Here is a 17,069-nt window from a genome sequence, read left to right as displayed (position 1 = left end):
AACTAATTGTTTTGATTGTGTATACCGTAAAATTACTATTAAATGAATTATGACCTAAAAAACTTGACCTAAAAAATTCATTTTTAATTACTTATTTCAAAACTTCTCCCTTAACTTACGTCAAATTTGACATTTACAAATAATTTTGCTAAAATTTAAATTTCTACTATTTCAATTTTGTCTTTAAAAAATAAGATAAGGATTTTTATACAGAAAATAAGTAAAACTCGTTCCAATAGATGCATACGTATTATTTTTACCTGCTTCACGTAATTGTGATTACAAATAATTAAAATTTTGCTTGAAATTAAATATGTTACACATTCGTTACGTGATGGAATGTGCATTGCTGTTATTCACTATTTTTTTTAAAACTTTATTTTTTATTTCTACAGGATATGGATCAAGTGAATTGCAATCATTCAAGTGGGCAGTCATACATGCGAAGAGATTATTTTTGGCAATCAGAAGATCAACAGCAATCTTATCTCTATCCAGAAGTCTGAAGAATTTGAAGAGAAACATTTGTATATTTTCATCAGTTTTTTAAGTTGAAGCATATGTTAACTGGTGTGACCGCATCAGTAACTAAATACATTTCGAACACAAAACTTAATTATCTGAAATCAAGTGGTAAAAACCTCAAGACCAAAGGTAATCTTATTTCTAACCAGAAGTATAAAGAATTTGAAGAGAAACAATTGTATTTTTTTAATCAGTTTTTACAGTATAAGAATACCTATGTTGACTGATGTGACCGCATCAGTAACTAAATACATTTCGAACACAAAACTTAATTATCTGAAATCAAGTGGTAAAAACCTCAAGACCAAAGGCAATCTTATTTCTAACCAGAAGTATAAAGAATTTGAAGAGAAACAATTGTATTTTTTTAATCAGTTTTTGCAGTATAAGAATACCTATGTTGACTGATGTGACCGCATCAGTAACTAGATACATTTCGAACACAAAACTTAATTATCTGAAATCAAGTGTTAAAAACCTCAAGACCAACAGCAATCTTATTTTATCCAGAGGTATGATGAATTTGAAGAGAAACAATTGTATTTTTTTAATCAGTTTTTACAGTGTAAGAATACCTATGTTGACTGATGTGACCGCATCAGTAACTAAATACATTTCGAACACAAAACTTAATTATCTGAAATCAAGTGGTAAAAACCTCAAGACCAAAGGCAATCTTATTTCTAACCAGAAGTATAAAGAATTTGAAGAGAAACAATTGCATTTTTTTAATCAGTTTTTGCAGTATAAGAATACCTATGTTGACTGATGTGACCGCATCAGTAACTAGATACATTTCGAACACAAAACTTAATTATCTGAAATCAAGTGTTAAAAACCTCAAGACCAACAGCAATCTTATTTTATCCAGAGGTATGATGAATTTGAAGAGAAAAAATTGTATTTTTTCATCAGTTTTCATACGGTGGAAAATATTTTAACTGATGTGGTCAATAACTAAATACATTTCGAACACAAAACTTAATTATTTGAAATCAAGTGTTAAAAACCTCAAGACCAACAGCAATCTTATCTCTATCCAGAAGTATAAAGAATTTGAAGAGAAACAATTGTATTTTGTTAATCAGTTTTTACAGTGGAAGAATACTTATGTTGACTGATGTGACCGCATCTGTAACTAAATACATTTCGAACACAAAACTTAATTATCTGAAATCAAGTGTTAAAAACCTCAAGACCAACAGCAATCTTATTTTATCCAGAGGTATGAAGAATTTGAAGAGAAAATTTTTTATTTTTTCATTAGTTTTTATACGGTGGAAAATATTTTAACTGATGTGGTCAATAACTAAATACATTTCGAACACAGAACTTAATTATCTAAAATCAAGTGGTGCAAATTTTAAGTTGTTATTTAGATGAACATTTATGTTCTTAGAGTTGATGTGCCACATTTATTTAAAATTCAAGAGCTTACAGCGGATCGTTCTACTCTCGCCATTTTGTAATCGTTGTGAAAAAATTGATATATAGGGTTACTAATCAAAGGACTTCATCAAACTCTTTTCAACTAGCAATGTAGAGAAATTTATTAAAAAATTTTCTGGGCAGCCATTTTTGTGACAAAATATCCTCATTAACTGTAATATTCTCTGATAAGATTTATGTAAAACACCTTAGAGTGATTTAATTTCAGACTAGTTCATCCTTTAGCAATCATTCTCACAAATTTAGTCACGAGAAAAAAAATACTATAGAACTTTTTTTGTTTCCTGGAAAAAGAGAAGAATTTAATAAAATTTTACTGAACTGTGAATTTTCTAGAAAAACTGGAAAAAGTGTTCGCATGCTGCAAAATTAGTGAATTTGGTGAAATCAACTTTAGAATTTATTTAAAGACAGGGAAGAAGTTTATAAATAGCATTAATGTTTGATTTTTCTATTGAAATCTTCTTTGCAGATTTTTCACAATGAAATAAAGATCTATATTTATATTTAGCATATATATTCTGAAATAGTATTAATAACCTTAATACTAAAGGCTATTTAGAGTTACTTATTACATTTAATCATAATCTGTTTGAAATTTTATTTATTTATTTATTTTACAATGTCACTTACCTGGTTACTCGCATTTATTGGAGGGATAACAATTAGGAAGATTTACGCAAATTAAGTTTAAAAAAAATTTTGAATACATTTTTTACCTTCAATTTATTTCATTTTTTCTTATATATCTTAAATATCAATTTACAAAAATTAGACCATTATGATTTTATGTTATATAGAGAAACGTTTTCCTATAATACTATTTAAAAAAAAAAGTTGTTGTATGGATTTGAATTATTGTTTTTAATTCTTAGAATTTTGTGTATTTGCAATGTACCTGAGTTAGTGGCGAGCGAAGTGAGCTTGGTTTGCGAAGCAAACCATATAAGATTGTGTAGCAATTTTCAGGGGTTGGCGAGCATTAGCGAGCAAGGGGCGCAGCCCTCTAGGAGTATCAATTATTGTGAGAAAAGTCGCGATGGCTCAGGGGATAGAGCGTTCGTCTTCCAGTGAGGTGAGCGGGTTCGATTCCCGGCAATAACTGGGCGATACGAATTCCGCATCCGGCTGCACCAATCACAGTACTATAGTGAATTATCTTCAGTGGTAGACGGATCATTGGTTAGAATCCCTTTACATTCAGGCTAAACGAGGGAGGTTCTCGTGGTCTTCCTCCCCATGTAACGCAATTGACGGTTAGTTCCATCGAAAAGCCCACCGCGATGGCAAAAATTCTTCCAATACTTGATCCAGGAGCTCCCTTGTCTTCTGGATTATGTTCAAAGTTACAAGGCTACGGAGTTGAACATTAGTAGTCGTAAACCCAAAATTCGGGTCGGATGTCGTAAAATAAGCGACGGCTGTAAATTTTTTTATTTCCAATGAGCTGCGCAATTGGTCTTGTCGATGAGCCACAATGGGTGAGGACAACCACAATGGGTGAGATACCGTTGGTCATGCTAATTTGGACGTCTAGTTTCTGCCACACTAGATGGCAGCACGGTTGTAAATTAAAAAGTAAAATAAAATTATTGTGAGGAAAAAGAAAATTCTAGGCCAGATTTGTTGGCTCATAAAATAGTCAAAATGTCAATCTCTTATGTTCATTATGTCAAATTGTTATTGTGCTTTTTATTTTGACCAATTCCTTTTTTTTTCCACATCTCCTTAGAGGCTTCCATCCTTTCTCACTCCGCTCAAAACCTCCACTAGTTTATTACCTTGTTCGTAAGCAGACTGTTACATTAAAATTATAATTTACTTACTTAAATGAACCCAAAATCCTCCACTCTATTAACACCGAGATTTAGTTCCTGATACTATCGAGATAAAATTTAAACCTGATAATTTTGCTCTGCTACCATTAACACTTCATCCCTCAAATAGTTTTTTTTCTCTTTCAATTCCCAGTATTAGTTCACACTCTCCCTATATCTTGTTCAAATTTTCAATCGTTAATAAAATACTTCTTTATTCTTATACTCAAGTTCAAATGCATTTTTTTTAAACTTGTAGTCGATGACACTTGATGTTAATACAGTTTTTTCAATCATATATTAAATGATGATGAGCGAAAAACGAAACGGAATTTTCTGATGGGTTAAGCGTTAGTTATTGTTTTAAATTTTACTATAAGCTATTCAGTTTTTCACATATTTTAAAGATAACATCAGTGATAATTTCTGACTTATAGCTCTATTTGAACAAAAAATATAGTGTATTGAGCTCACTTGAATATTTAATTATTTTATATTCGTTGTATCAGATCAATTCAATAAAGAAGATTATGTGGTAGCACGTGTGGTCCACGTCACCAAATTTAAATGTTCCAACTGTCTGATACTACGAGCCTTTTTTTCCCATTACTACTATCAGTTCATTCATGTTTATCTAATGTATGCCTACTAAACATATAAATTTTTAAATACACGTGTTAGAGAAAATTTTAAAATTAAGTTGATATTGCCTGCAAAGTAATATTGCTAAATCAAAATTACCATGAAATGTAATTTTCGATCAAATAAAAATATTTATTATGCTCACTTTATTTTATCAAATGCCACAGTTTCTTTCATTAAATTTCACGCGAAACGAAGTACTGACTGATGAAAAAGGAAACACCATTTCAGGCTTTTAAATGTTTCAATTTTTTCATTTATTTATATTTGTACGATAAGTATTTGTATATATATGACTTCCAAATTGATACAGCAACATATTTTGACACGATAAAAGTATGACTATGAATTTTTTTAATAGTCCAGTAACATACTTTCCTTTCTGAATACTCAAGATTTTCTTTCATAGAAAGCTTCGTCGTGCTATACGTGGAAGAATGGCATATTTATAAATGACATGCTTGAAAACTCTCTTTTAATCCCCAATGTATGCTTCCCTCTTTTTTGAAGGAAATAAGGGCGATTCGAGGGGAACAATTAAATTTTTTCTTAACAGGAAAGTGAGGCATTGTTGCACGCTGAATTAAATGAGGCCGATTCCAAGACGACTGGATAAATAGCTTAGAAATTATAGTGTTTTTTAATGCTCGAAAAGAACATTTTTGTTCTTTTATTGATAGAATAATTTAATAGATGAAATAAAGAACTATTCAAAGAAATAAGTGATTCATTGATTCCTATGTATTTTGCGAATAATATAATACCCGAGTCATTAGAACAAAAAAGTTCAAAAATTTTTACTCATAAAAAGCACACATTTAGACATGTACTTAAGTTTACACTTTTCATAGCTATCCAGGAACTATATGAATACGTAACGTATGTTTTTGGATGTAATTTTTCCTGTTGAATTGAATGAGTTAAAACAGGAATTGATAAAATAAAATGATATGATGGTTTTGTGTGAAAAAAAACACAATTTTGTGTTTATGTGTATTTTTGTGTTTGTGCTCTTATTTACTTATCTTACATTTCTATGCAGACAAATGAGGTGTTGTTTACTATGTATATATATTTTTTTCGTTACATCGAACGAGACTAAACACGAATTAAAAGAGTTAACATTTTATAAGTTGAAATGTTCTTCTTTTCGTATAAAAAGTACTATATTTGGAACCTTGAATTTTCCTCATTCAATACAGTATTAAAAAAATTCAGCGGAAAATGTACATTACATATTCAGATAGCCCTTAGATAGCATGCTATCTAAGGGCTAAAGTTACTACATTTTTTTACTTTAAAGTAAAAAAATGTAGTAACTCATATTAAAAGAAGCACACAAAAACAATTGCAACTCTTGAACTATACGTTCTATTGACTGGTGTATAGTTTCATTCGATTTAACATAAAGAAATACACAGAAAACAATGTCTCACTTGTTTAGATAGCAATGCCGGATGCTTAAATAGTCACAAAAACAAATTTGTATTTATTTTAGTAAAACGCATATGACTATAAGCTAGATAAACTGAATTCAGTACATAAAAATACATATGAAACAATGTCTCACTTGTATGGCTAAATGGAAAAAAAATTCAAATCCATCCATTTATCTCAAACAAGGGGGAAGCGTTCAGTGAAGATTGGGGAAGCTTTTACACATCATTTATAATAACATAACTTAATAATTCATACATCATTTATAATAACATAGCATAAGCTTTTTATTACTTTTTACGGAGAAACATCCTTTTTTTTTTTTAAATTTTGTTTTATAACCATCGTTCAACAGCCGATCCAGCTTTTGAATTTACGACTACTAATGTTCAACTACGTAGCCTTGTAATTTTGAACCCAATCCAGAAGACCAGGCAACTGTTGGATCACGTATTAGGAGAAATTTTGTCTTCGTGGAAGACTTTTTGGATGGAACTAACCCGCATTTACCTTACATGGAGAGGAAGACCATGAGAACCCTCCCGGTTCGCCTTACGGCAAAAGGGACTCTAATCCATGATCCATCTCCCACTGAGAAATTTCACGTCAGCACTGTAGTCGTTGCAAGCCTGATGCGGAATTCGTATAGACATACCATCGCTGGAATTTGAACCCGGTTCACGTCATTGGAAGGCAAACGCTCTATCCCTTTAGCCTTCGAGCCTCACATTCTTATTTTTTTTGCTGCAATAGACAACACAAGAAAGGCGAAACTTTACAAGTTTCCCACAGTGAATGTATATGTAAACAAAGTAGAAAACACTCGTTGACTGCACCACAAATCCTCCTCTCAAATTCCACAGGATAGTTTGTTTATAAAAATATCTCCCCTTGTCCCGAAGTCTAAAACCGTCTGCTGCTATGAAAGCAAGAAATAGGTCATTTCTAAGGGGAGAGCTTCTTTCCCCCCTGATTCCTTTTATCTCACCGACTCGAGTCAAAACCTGTCTTAAATAATGACCCAACAATCCTACTTGAAATAGGTAAGCATCGTAACCATAGTCGCTGCCACCACTCCAGACGAATGGCTAGGGGAGTTCTTTACATAAAATAGGGATGCTTGATCCATACAAGTTCGCTCTTTGAAATTAAAAAAGAATTATTTTCAGATTTCTTCGCTGTTATTATTTATATATACATCTGGCTGTTTTGTAAAAATGTTTTTATTGAAAAATATCAGCAGAACAAACAATGTATAATTATTAGTGTTTATTTTCGTATTAGAACTTTACGAACTGCACTCTCAACTCTATGGCATGGCAATATTTCGGGGAAGGCCCATTTCTCTTCCAGCATGATAATTACTCCATTCACACATCGATGCTTGCACAGACGTGGTTTGACAAAATGGTTGTTCAAAAACTGGACTGGCCTTCTCAGAGCCATGATCTAAATCCCATAGAACGCGTTTGGGACGAATTAGAGAGCAGATTACGTAGCCAATCAAATCGACCCTCCTCACTGCAAGCACACGCTTCAGCTGTGATTGAAGTCAAGAGCCTCAGAAGGCTCTTTTTCCATATCACTGGATGCCCGGATACTTTTGGCCGGATAGTGTATAATTTGATACATGACGTCGATAGAAATAGTAATCGACTAACAGACAGCGACTGACATATAAGAAATTGGGTATCTCGTTATAATAATAAGTGATCGAACATCTCGATATATAGTATTTGTTTCATAATAAAGAAAATGTAAAAAAAATAGTGCGTGGAGTCCCTCCGCGCGGAAGAAGTTAAACTTCGCAACCTGCGATGTTAATAGTAGAAGAATCAGCTGTCGTAGAAGGATCACTAGTTCTATTCAACGACTCTTTTTCCTGTTCCGCTCGCTTCCGTGCTCTGTAATAACGGTAATATTGTGCATTTTTTCCTTGTGGACCTCTTGAACCAGTGAAAGTGCTTGTGGTTGCCTCATCGTCTCGCCATGGAAAATGTATTTGTATTAATAATGTATGTGAATGCGTCATAATGTAATTTCAGAAGAGAAAACCTAACAATCAATTGATATTCACAAGAGACGTAACTTGACATAACCTTAAATCCGTCGCATTGTCCGTGGAATTGTTTTCACTCATTTTTTACAATTGTTATCCTCTGAATTTGAAAATAAAAAATACTACCCTATTAAATTATATGTGTATCAAAACAAACTAAAAAAATATTTATAGAAAAACAATACTTTTATGACTTTTATTATTTGTATGCTAGTGAGAACCAAAACAATATGGAAATGAATGGGGGAAAACTGGATACTACCACGCGATTTCCCGGTCAATAAAAATGTAGCGTTAAACTTTTAACACTTCCTTGTTGGAAGTCGCATAAAAAGTATAACATAACTTTTATGACTTTTATTATTTGTATGCTAGTGAGAACCAAAACTATATGGAAATGAATGGGGGAAAACTGGATCCTACCACGCGATTTCCCGGCCAATAAAAATGTAGCGTTAAACGTTTAACACTTCCTTGTTGGAAGTCGCATAAAAAGTATAACTTCAAAAAAAAAAAAAAATAATTAAATTCTTTTTGTTACAATTCTTTTATAAAGAATAAAAACTTGAATTAAAACGGCATATTCTATTTCGTAAAATGTTTCTTTTTGAAGGAAAATTATAATAATACTTTCTATAGTTAGTTTTTTTTCCTCTTTCTTCTCCCCTTTTAATTATATTTTTTTTCTTTCCATTTTCAATAATACTATGATACTTTCAAATTTTCGATTGTTCAATATCTCTTAAGGCCTGGTTTCTTAGGACAGGACGCCGTCAGCTGGAAATCAGCGTTAACCTCTGATTGGTCTATTTGTGAGTTTGATTGTATACGTCATTGAACGCTCATCTTGAACTACAATTGCCGTCCAATTCAACTGCAGTTGGATTACAACGTGACGTTAACCACAGAAGCAATGGCGGACAACATCCAACAGCACATTGAAATCAGCCAAGATTTTGATTTTGACATTAAACATAGCTTCTTCATTAAACATAGCACTCTTCATTTAACTCAGCTATAATGTGTTTTTTTCTTGAACAAAGTCATTATTTGTTCTCTAAAACACTAGTCGACAATAACAAAATCAATACAAATTCAAAATAAATATTTGTTTACGTTATTAACGCATGCGCAATGAGAGATAATGTCTGCGTTGGACCGACTGCTCAAGCTGAGCTAACAAAAAAGTATTTTTTTGGCGTCAGCTCTACGTCAACTTTCTGCTGACGTCCAGATAAGGCGCTAGTTCTAAGAAACCAGGCCTTGAGCTAACAAATCAATATTTTTAACATAGACTTTAACTTAAACTGCGCTAAATTTCTTTACTATAGAATAATCTTTTGAAATTGTGATCGATTTACATAAACAGGCTAAGTAATAAATTTATTTACTCTGTTTCTTTCTTCTTTTTTTTGAAGTTATACTTCTTATGCGACTTTCAACAAGGAAGCGTTAAACGTTTAACGCTACATTTTTATTGGCCGGGAAATCACGTGGCAGGATCCAGTTTTCCCTCATTCATTTCAATATTGTTTTGGTTCTCACTAGCATAACAAAAATAAAAGTATTGTTTTTCTATAAATATTTTTGAAGTGATACTTCTTATGCGACTTCCAACAAGGAAGCGTTAAACGTATAACGCTACATTTTTATTGGCCGGGAAATCACGTGGTAGGATCCAGTTTTTCCTCATTCATTTCCATATTGTTTTGGTTCTCACTAGCATAAAAAAAATAAAAGTCATAAAACTTTTGTTTTTCTATAAATATTTTTTTAGTTTGTTTTGATACACATATAATTTAATAGGGAGCAGGAAAAAGAGTCGTTGAATAAAACTAGTGATCCTTCTACGACTGCTGATTCTTCTAAAATTAACGTCGCAGGTTACGAAGTTTAACTTCTGCCGCGCGGAGGGACTCCACGCACTTTTTTTTTTTTTTAATTTCAAAGCATTATCATAACATACATAACATTGAAACGGAACAAAATATCTCACCGTGACTTGTTTTTTCTTACAGTATAGATTTCCAATTATCATAGCTTGTTTGGAGCAAACGATTATTTGAAGTTGAACTTTAATTATGGAATTATTTAGTTGCTGTTATTTCGTTTCCGGACGCCATTTTTTAATCAAACTTAGTTCTTTAATTTTCAACTTTCCATCAAGAAGGATTTTGAAAGTTAGTCTTTCCTGTTTTTTTTTTTTATTGATTCATTAACATATTAAACTAGATGCAAAATAAGTATCAAATACTTAACTTTAATTAAAATTTCATAATGCTTTGGGACTTCTAATTTTCGGGACTTCACAATTTTTCCGCAGTTATATTTTTTTCAAATATTTGATTTTTTCCCCCCTGCCCAATCTTATGTATAGAGCTTCATTTTTCTCATACTGTTATAAATCGAGCATGCTATCAGCGAGCCTCACGCTATATTTTGTTTATGTTGTAGAGTTGCACTTTCGTAATCTGGCAACTTCCATTTTCTTGTATATTTGAGTTTATTTTTTCTAATCGTTCTTTTCCTTTTTATTTCTAAGTTCATATTAAATACTATTTAAAATAGCTGTCACCTTTATTTTGCTAACATTTGCAACAGGTTATGGGCTATTAGCAACGTTTTACTGCGTGGATAGTTGTTTTTGACGACGTGTATGAACTTTTGTATGCCAAATCGTGAGTAGTACTTCGTTTTTCATTAACGTTAGTGGTGAAGTGATTGCTCATTTTTGTGGATTAACAGTTTGGCGATGGATGGAAAGAACTTTATACAGTGCACGAAGTTGGAAGGTGCGTCCAACTGGACTGACTGGAAATTAGAAATTAACTCTTTATTCGTCCTAAATGATTGTGTTGGAATTCTGGATGGCTCAGTTGTAGAACCGTCGGTACCTGTGAAAGACGCCAGTGCCGAAGCGGTCAGTGAGTACAACAAAGCGCTCGTATCCTACACAAAGACGAATGCAAAAGCCGCAATAATTATTAGATCAAATGTATCGGCTGATATTTTAAATCTAATTCGTATGCATGGTAACTCTGCACGGGAAATATGGAAGGAGTTGCTCAACAACTTCGACAAAGTGTCGAGTGTAAAATTGGATACTCTCCTTCAACAATTTTTCACTTTCAAAATAGAAAAGGATGAAGACGTAATGAAATCTCTCGCACGTTTGCGTACGCTATGGGTCGACTTGCAACGGGAACAGGAGGCGAGCGGCGAAGGAAAGTTGCCTCAAAATCTGCTCATGCCGCGCATATTATCGATTCTTCCGGATGACGAATACAGGGAGTTCAAGTCACAGTGGGACTCGATACCAAAAGCCGAAAAGTCATCGGAGAGACTAATGGAACAAATAAAGATGCGCCTTCAAAGGCAAAGTGTATGCGTGAAAGAAGACGCTACAACAGCTTTTGTAACAAGCGGTGCAAGGCACAGTGCCAACGGAGAGAAGAAATGGAGGAAGGGGACAAGGTCCCAGATGGCGAGAAAATTTCAACCTTCAACAGCTACATGTATGAAACTTAGTAAGGCCAATGACGGCGTGAAAAGCTTCCGTGGCAACTGCTTTAGGTGCAATAAGCCAGGGCACATGGGAAAATTTTGTCCTGATTTTCCAGACAAGCCAAAAATGCCAGGTAATAAAACCGAAACTTTTCTTACTACTCATTGTAGTGCATTTATTTGCCAAAATGACAGTAGCCGAAATGTGTGGCTCAAAGACGATGGAGCTACAGCACACATCACAAATTCAGCCGAATATTTCAAGACGTATCGTCATTTTGACAAGCCAGTAGAAATCGTAGTTGGTAACAAACAGACAATACCAGCTTATGGCTGCGGAGAAATTGACATGTGCGCAACTGTTGGAACCCTGCGAAAGTCTATTGAGCTCAGTGATGTATTGTATGCACCAGATATCAGCAAAAATTTACTATCAGCTTCAAAGGCGATGAAACGAGGAATCTCAAACTTCGGAGATTCAGATGACATGGTTTGTCGTTTCTTTCGTAAAGAAAACCCTGAAAATGTACTTTTAGAAGCTCCATGCTCATCTAGTGGACTTTTTGAATTACGTGCAAAACCGGTCAAGCCAGAAGGAGGTTCTGCTGCTTCAGCTTACCTAGTCGATGATGACGTAACAACACCTTACCAAGATACAACAATGGTGACAACGACAAAGTTGCCATTATCAGTTTGGCACAGAAGATTCGGACATCAGGGAGTACAATACGTGAAACAGTACTTACGCCAAAATGATATAGACTTCATCGATGATGAACTTTTTTGTGAACCTTGCAGGTATGGTAAACAGTGCCGACGGACTTTCAAATCAAAACGATTTAAAACGAAGGAGTCAGGTGAGATCATACATGCAGATTTACTCGAATCGCCAGTTTTATCAAGAGGAGGAAAGAAGTACATGCTAGTGATCAAAGATGATTATTCCAAATTTCGAATTGTGGAATTTCTGAGACATAAAGATGAAGCTGTAGATAAGATTAAATCGTTTCTTGCTCGGGCTAATAAGGACGGCATAAATGTGAAAGAGCTGGTTACAGACGGCGGTCGTGAGTTCGACAATGCTAAGATGACAAGACTGACTGATGATGAAGGCATCAAGTTAAGAATCACTATGCCGTACTCGCCAGAACAAAATGGTGCAGTTGAGAGAGAAAACCGCACAATAATGGATTCAGTTCGTACTATGCTCAAAGATACAGGCCTACCGCAGTTTTTATGGGCAGAAGCAGCATCGACGGCTGTCTACATTCTTAATCGAACTGGACCAAGTAAAATCACAGGAAAATCTCCATTCGAAGTATGGTTCGGACGCAAGCCGAAAATCGACAAGTTTCGAATTTTTGGATCAACTGCTTTTGTACATGTACCGGATGCCAACAGAAGTAAACTGGACGACAAGGCTGTAAAGGGATATTTGGTTGGATATTGTGATTATGATGGCTATCGTGTTTTTATACCATCAAAGAATGACACAATCAAGAGTGCCAATGTGGTGTTCAACGAGCAGCAGATAGGTCCCACTTCCCTGTCTTCAGAAACTACTTCTAGTGCCAGTACATCAACTGGTATGCAGTTTGAAATTTCAGGCAGTTCCGACGGTACTGACTTGCAGGAGGGTGAAAATCTTCGCAATGTAGAAGATGAACTATCACAGATGACGACGTATGGATTGCGTGACCGATCAACTATACGTCGCCCACCCATATTTAACGACTATGAAGTCTACAGCAGCATCCTGAATTTGACAGAACCCCAATCACATGAAGAAGCTATGAAGTCTTCGATGCATGTCAACTGGAAACGAGCCATGGACGAAGAGATAGCTTCGCAAAACAAGCACGGTACGTGGAAACTTGTTGAACCACCTGAAGGAAGAAAGATTCTTGCAAATCGCTGGGTTTACAAAGTGAAGACTAACCCAGACGGCTCTATCGAAAGATTTAAGGCCCGATTAGTCGCGAAAGGATATACGCAGACGAAAGATATCGACTACGGGAAGACTTTTAGTCCAGTGTGTCGCTACGACACTATTCGAGCTCTAATTGCAACAGCAGCTAAGGAGAAATTAAAATTATTTCAAATTGACGTGGAGACAGCTTTCCTTTATGGTGATTTGACTGAGGATATATACATGTATCAACCCGAAGGATATGATGACGGAAGCGGACGTATATGCAAGATGCTCCGACCTTTGTACGGTCTTAAACAAGCTGGTCGATGTTGGAATGCCAAGTTTACAGACGTGCTAAAGAAACATGGTATGACCCAAAGTAAATCTGACCACTGCCTCTTCACTCGTAAAGATTCGGGACACAAGATGCTGATGGCGATTTATGTTGATGATGGTATTGTCGCTGTACAAGACGAAGCATCATTCCTCACCTTTATGAACGAACTTAAGCAACACTTCAAACTTAGAGTGACAACGTTAAATTGTTTTCTTGGTCTACAAGTTGAACAGTTGAAAGACGGCTCAATCTTTTTGCACCAAGAAGCATTCACTAAAAAGATGCTAGAGCGTTTTGGGGATGCTACCAAAACATCACGCATTCCGGTGAAGAAGGCAAATCTAAAGGTTGAATATGAACTTCCGAATGCTGACGGGATGATAAAGATCAAGGAGGCAAATCCTCTTAGCAGTCACATTCCATACAGATCAGCAGTAGGTAGCTTACTTTATTTAGCGATGGGAACCCGACCTGACATTGCTTATGCAGTAAGTTTAGTATCTCGTAAATTGGACAATCCCACAGAAACTGATTGGGAAATTGTGCAGACTACATTCAGGTACCTTCGTACTACCGTTGCACATGGCATTGTATATAGCAGTACAGATGATAGAAGCCTTATGTTGTTTAGTGATGCAGATAACAACAGTTGTGCTGAAACTCGAAGATCTCGCACAGGTGTGATATCTTTCTACGGTGGAGGTGCAATTACTTGGAGAAGTAAATTGCAGGAGGCTATATCTAATTCAACAACAGAAGCAGAGTTTATGGCAGCAGCGGATGCGACAAAAGACCTGGTATGGTTAAAGCGCCTGTTTGCCGAGATAGCCAACGACGTCTCATTACCAATCCTCCAGATTGATAATCAAAGTACCATCAAATACATCAAAAATCCGATGTTTCACGCTCGCACTAAGCACATCGATCAAAGATACAAGTTTGTCCAAGATGAGTTTTCGAAAGGACATTTTGAATTAGGTTACGTCAGAAGTGATGAGCAGCGAGCAGACATTCTGACGAAGGCACTTCCAGCACCTCAGTTTCATGCTCAAAAGACATTACTTGGTGTAAGAGCAGTTCTTTGAGTGACAATATTGACTACTGACTGTTTTCATGCTCGAAGGAGGCTGTTATAAATCGAGCATGCTATCAGCGAGCCTCACGCTATATTTTGTTTATGTTGTAGAGTTGCACTTTCGTAATCTGGCAACTTCCATTTTCTTGTATATTTGAGTTTATTTTTTCTAATCGTTCTTTTCCTTTTTATTTCTAAGTTCATATTAAATACTATTTAAAATAGCTGTCACCTTTATTTTGCTAACATTTGCAACACATACTACATTTCTAAATTCTGCATTAACTCTAACATTATTAAAAACAAAATTTACTTTACAGTTGACATGCCTAAATTACTTTGCTATATTATTTTTTTCTTCTGTTCTAATTAAAGGGAAAAAAATGATTTTTGAAATGATCAGTGCTTCGGTACAGGCAATGATTTTTTTCAGGTCTGTAGTTCCTTTAATTTCCCCCTTTAACTCTCTTTTTTCATCCGCAGTGATTTCCCCCCCCCCTCTCTCTCTCTCTCTCTCTCTCTCTCTCTCTCTCTCTCTCTCTCTCTCTCTCTATATATATATATATATATATATATATATATATATATATATATATATATATATATATATATATATATATATATATACTAGAGGGCTACGCCTCCTGCCGCTCGCCAACCCCAGATAATTGCTACGCAATTACATTTCTGTTCGCTTCTGGAACAAACTTAAAGTCGTTTTCCTGGTGATAAGCTGGCAATTTTTTCATCCTCCAACATCCCATAGAGAGAATATATGGATTGTAAAATGTCAGAGGTGTTTATTATCAGCATTATAAGCTTATATACAGCAATTTTAATGCAAACAATATTATAAACTTATATAAAGCGAGGAAGCAATATTATTTAACACATTAGTATAGGGCATTAGCGCGAGATTAATCTCCGTATCCGAAGCACGCGTGGCAGAGCCTAACTCAAATCATTGTTGATCTTATAGGATGCCGGACGCTCCCTATATGGTGCTTCATCTCCCTCCCCCCCCCAGTCATTTAAATTCTAAACTGAAAGCAATTAAAACATGTAATAAAGTTGATGCTAATAAAGTTGACGCTATTTTAGTTTCCATATGTAACTGAAATTCGACTAATTAAATTAAGCAATTCAATTTTTTTGTCATACTGAATACTAATAAAAAAAATATAAAATGGAATAATTATTATGTAATCAATGATCAATAAAAATTTTTGTCAGAATTGTTATGAAAAAATCGGTAGACTATATTTGAGGGTGCCCCTTGATTCCCGCCAAGTAGTGATCGCAGTTGATTGCCAAGCTGGACGATGTTGAAACCCAATCGTGATTCTAATAGGTTTAGATTTCAGCTTTACTTTTAAATGTTCAACAGTATATGTAATTTCAGAGGTCCGTTAGTTCTGCGTTGGATACCGGCTGGTAAGGTTACTTTTGCTTATGTTCAGTAAGATCAAAGGTATGTGGGCAGTCATAAAAATGGACTATAAAAAAATGTCACAGCCAGTCCAGTAACACGGACGCCATTTTCGATTCGTATTTCGCCGAATTTATGTGGCGATGGAGGTACACAGATTCTATTCATGATAAATTTAGACAGTATCTAACTGCTATTACAGAATTCTGTGCACCTAAATCAGGGGATATTCAAAGCTTAATGAAGAAGTGAGTTTTTTTCTTTTCCTTTTCTTTCTGTGCTTACTCCTTTAATTTTTGTTTCGATTCAAAATTCATTTTATTGTGATAATTAATTTTGCTTATATTAGGTTCATTACAATTTTATAAAATTTTGGCCGCCATTCCTGATACCACAGTGTCCCGCAAACAGGAATGGCGCCAAACATAAGTCGCCAATTTCGCCAAAGGGCACCCTCAAATATATTTTAACCTAAAAAAATAAGGTGAAAACAATAAAATTAAAATTATTTACTATAGATCTCTGGATATTCACGAAACCTAGCTATGTACATTTTTCATTGATCTTTCTTTTCACATTATTTTGTGAACCAATGACTTGCACTTTTATGTATTATTTAAGAAATATCTCAAATATGAACTGTTAATTAATATTTCTGTCTGAACAGTTTTTTGAAAGTAAGTAATAAACAATTAAAAGTAAGTAAAAGATATTCACGGCGATCCATTTTATGTAACAAAGATATGAGTATTTTAAAGTAATCTCTGATAATAGAGGAATCAATATATTTCACACATTCAATACAAAATAGAAATCACAACAAGCTTTAACTGGTAAGTTTAGTTGTAACATTTCTGCCGGCAGCATTGTTAAGAATTATTAC

General features: G+C 34.5%; 1 protein-coding gene across 2 annotated transcripts in view; it reads left to right on the top strand.

Moving 5' to 3' along the window:
* LOC107451091 (uncharacterized) overlaps positions 1-4,375 on the top strand; it is a 43,772-nt gene extending 39,397 nt beyond the window's left edge. For both annotated transcript variants that reach the window (XM_071180960.2, XM_071180959.2), the window contains one exon: positions 396-4,375. In XM_071180960.2, coding sequence (XP_071037061.1) covers positions 396-506 — 111 coding nt within the window. In that variant the 3' untranslated portion in view covers positions 507-4,375. The remainder of the gene's footprint in view (positions 1-395) is intronic.
* Positions 4,376-17,069: the final 12,694 nt, after the last annotated feature.

The sequence above is a fragment of the Parasteatoda tepidariorum genome, chromosome 8, assembly GCF_982258835.1.
Source record: "Parasteatoda tepidariorum strain Cologne lab strain chromosome 8, Ptep-v5.0, whole genome shotgun sequence".
Lineage (NCBI taxonomy): Eukaryota > Metazoa > Arthropoda > Arachnida > Araneae > Theridiidae > Parasteatoda > Parasteatoda tepidariorum.
The sequence above is the reverse complement of the archived record's forward strand: the minus strand, read 5'-3'. Positions and strand labels throughout refer to the sequence as shown.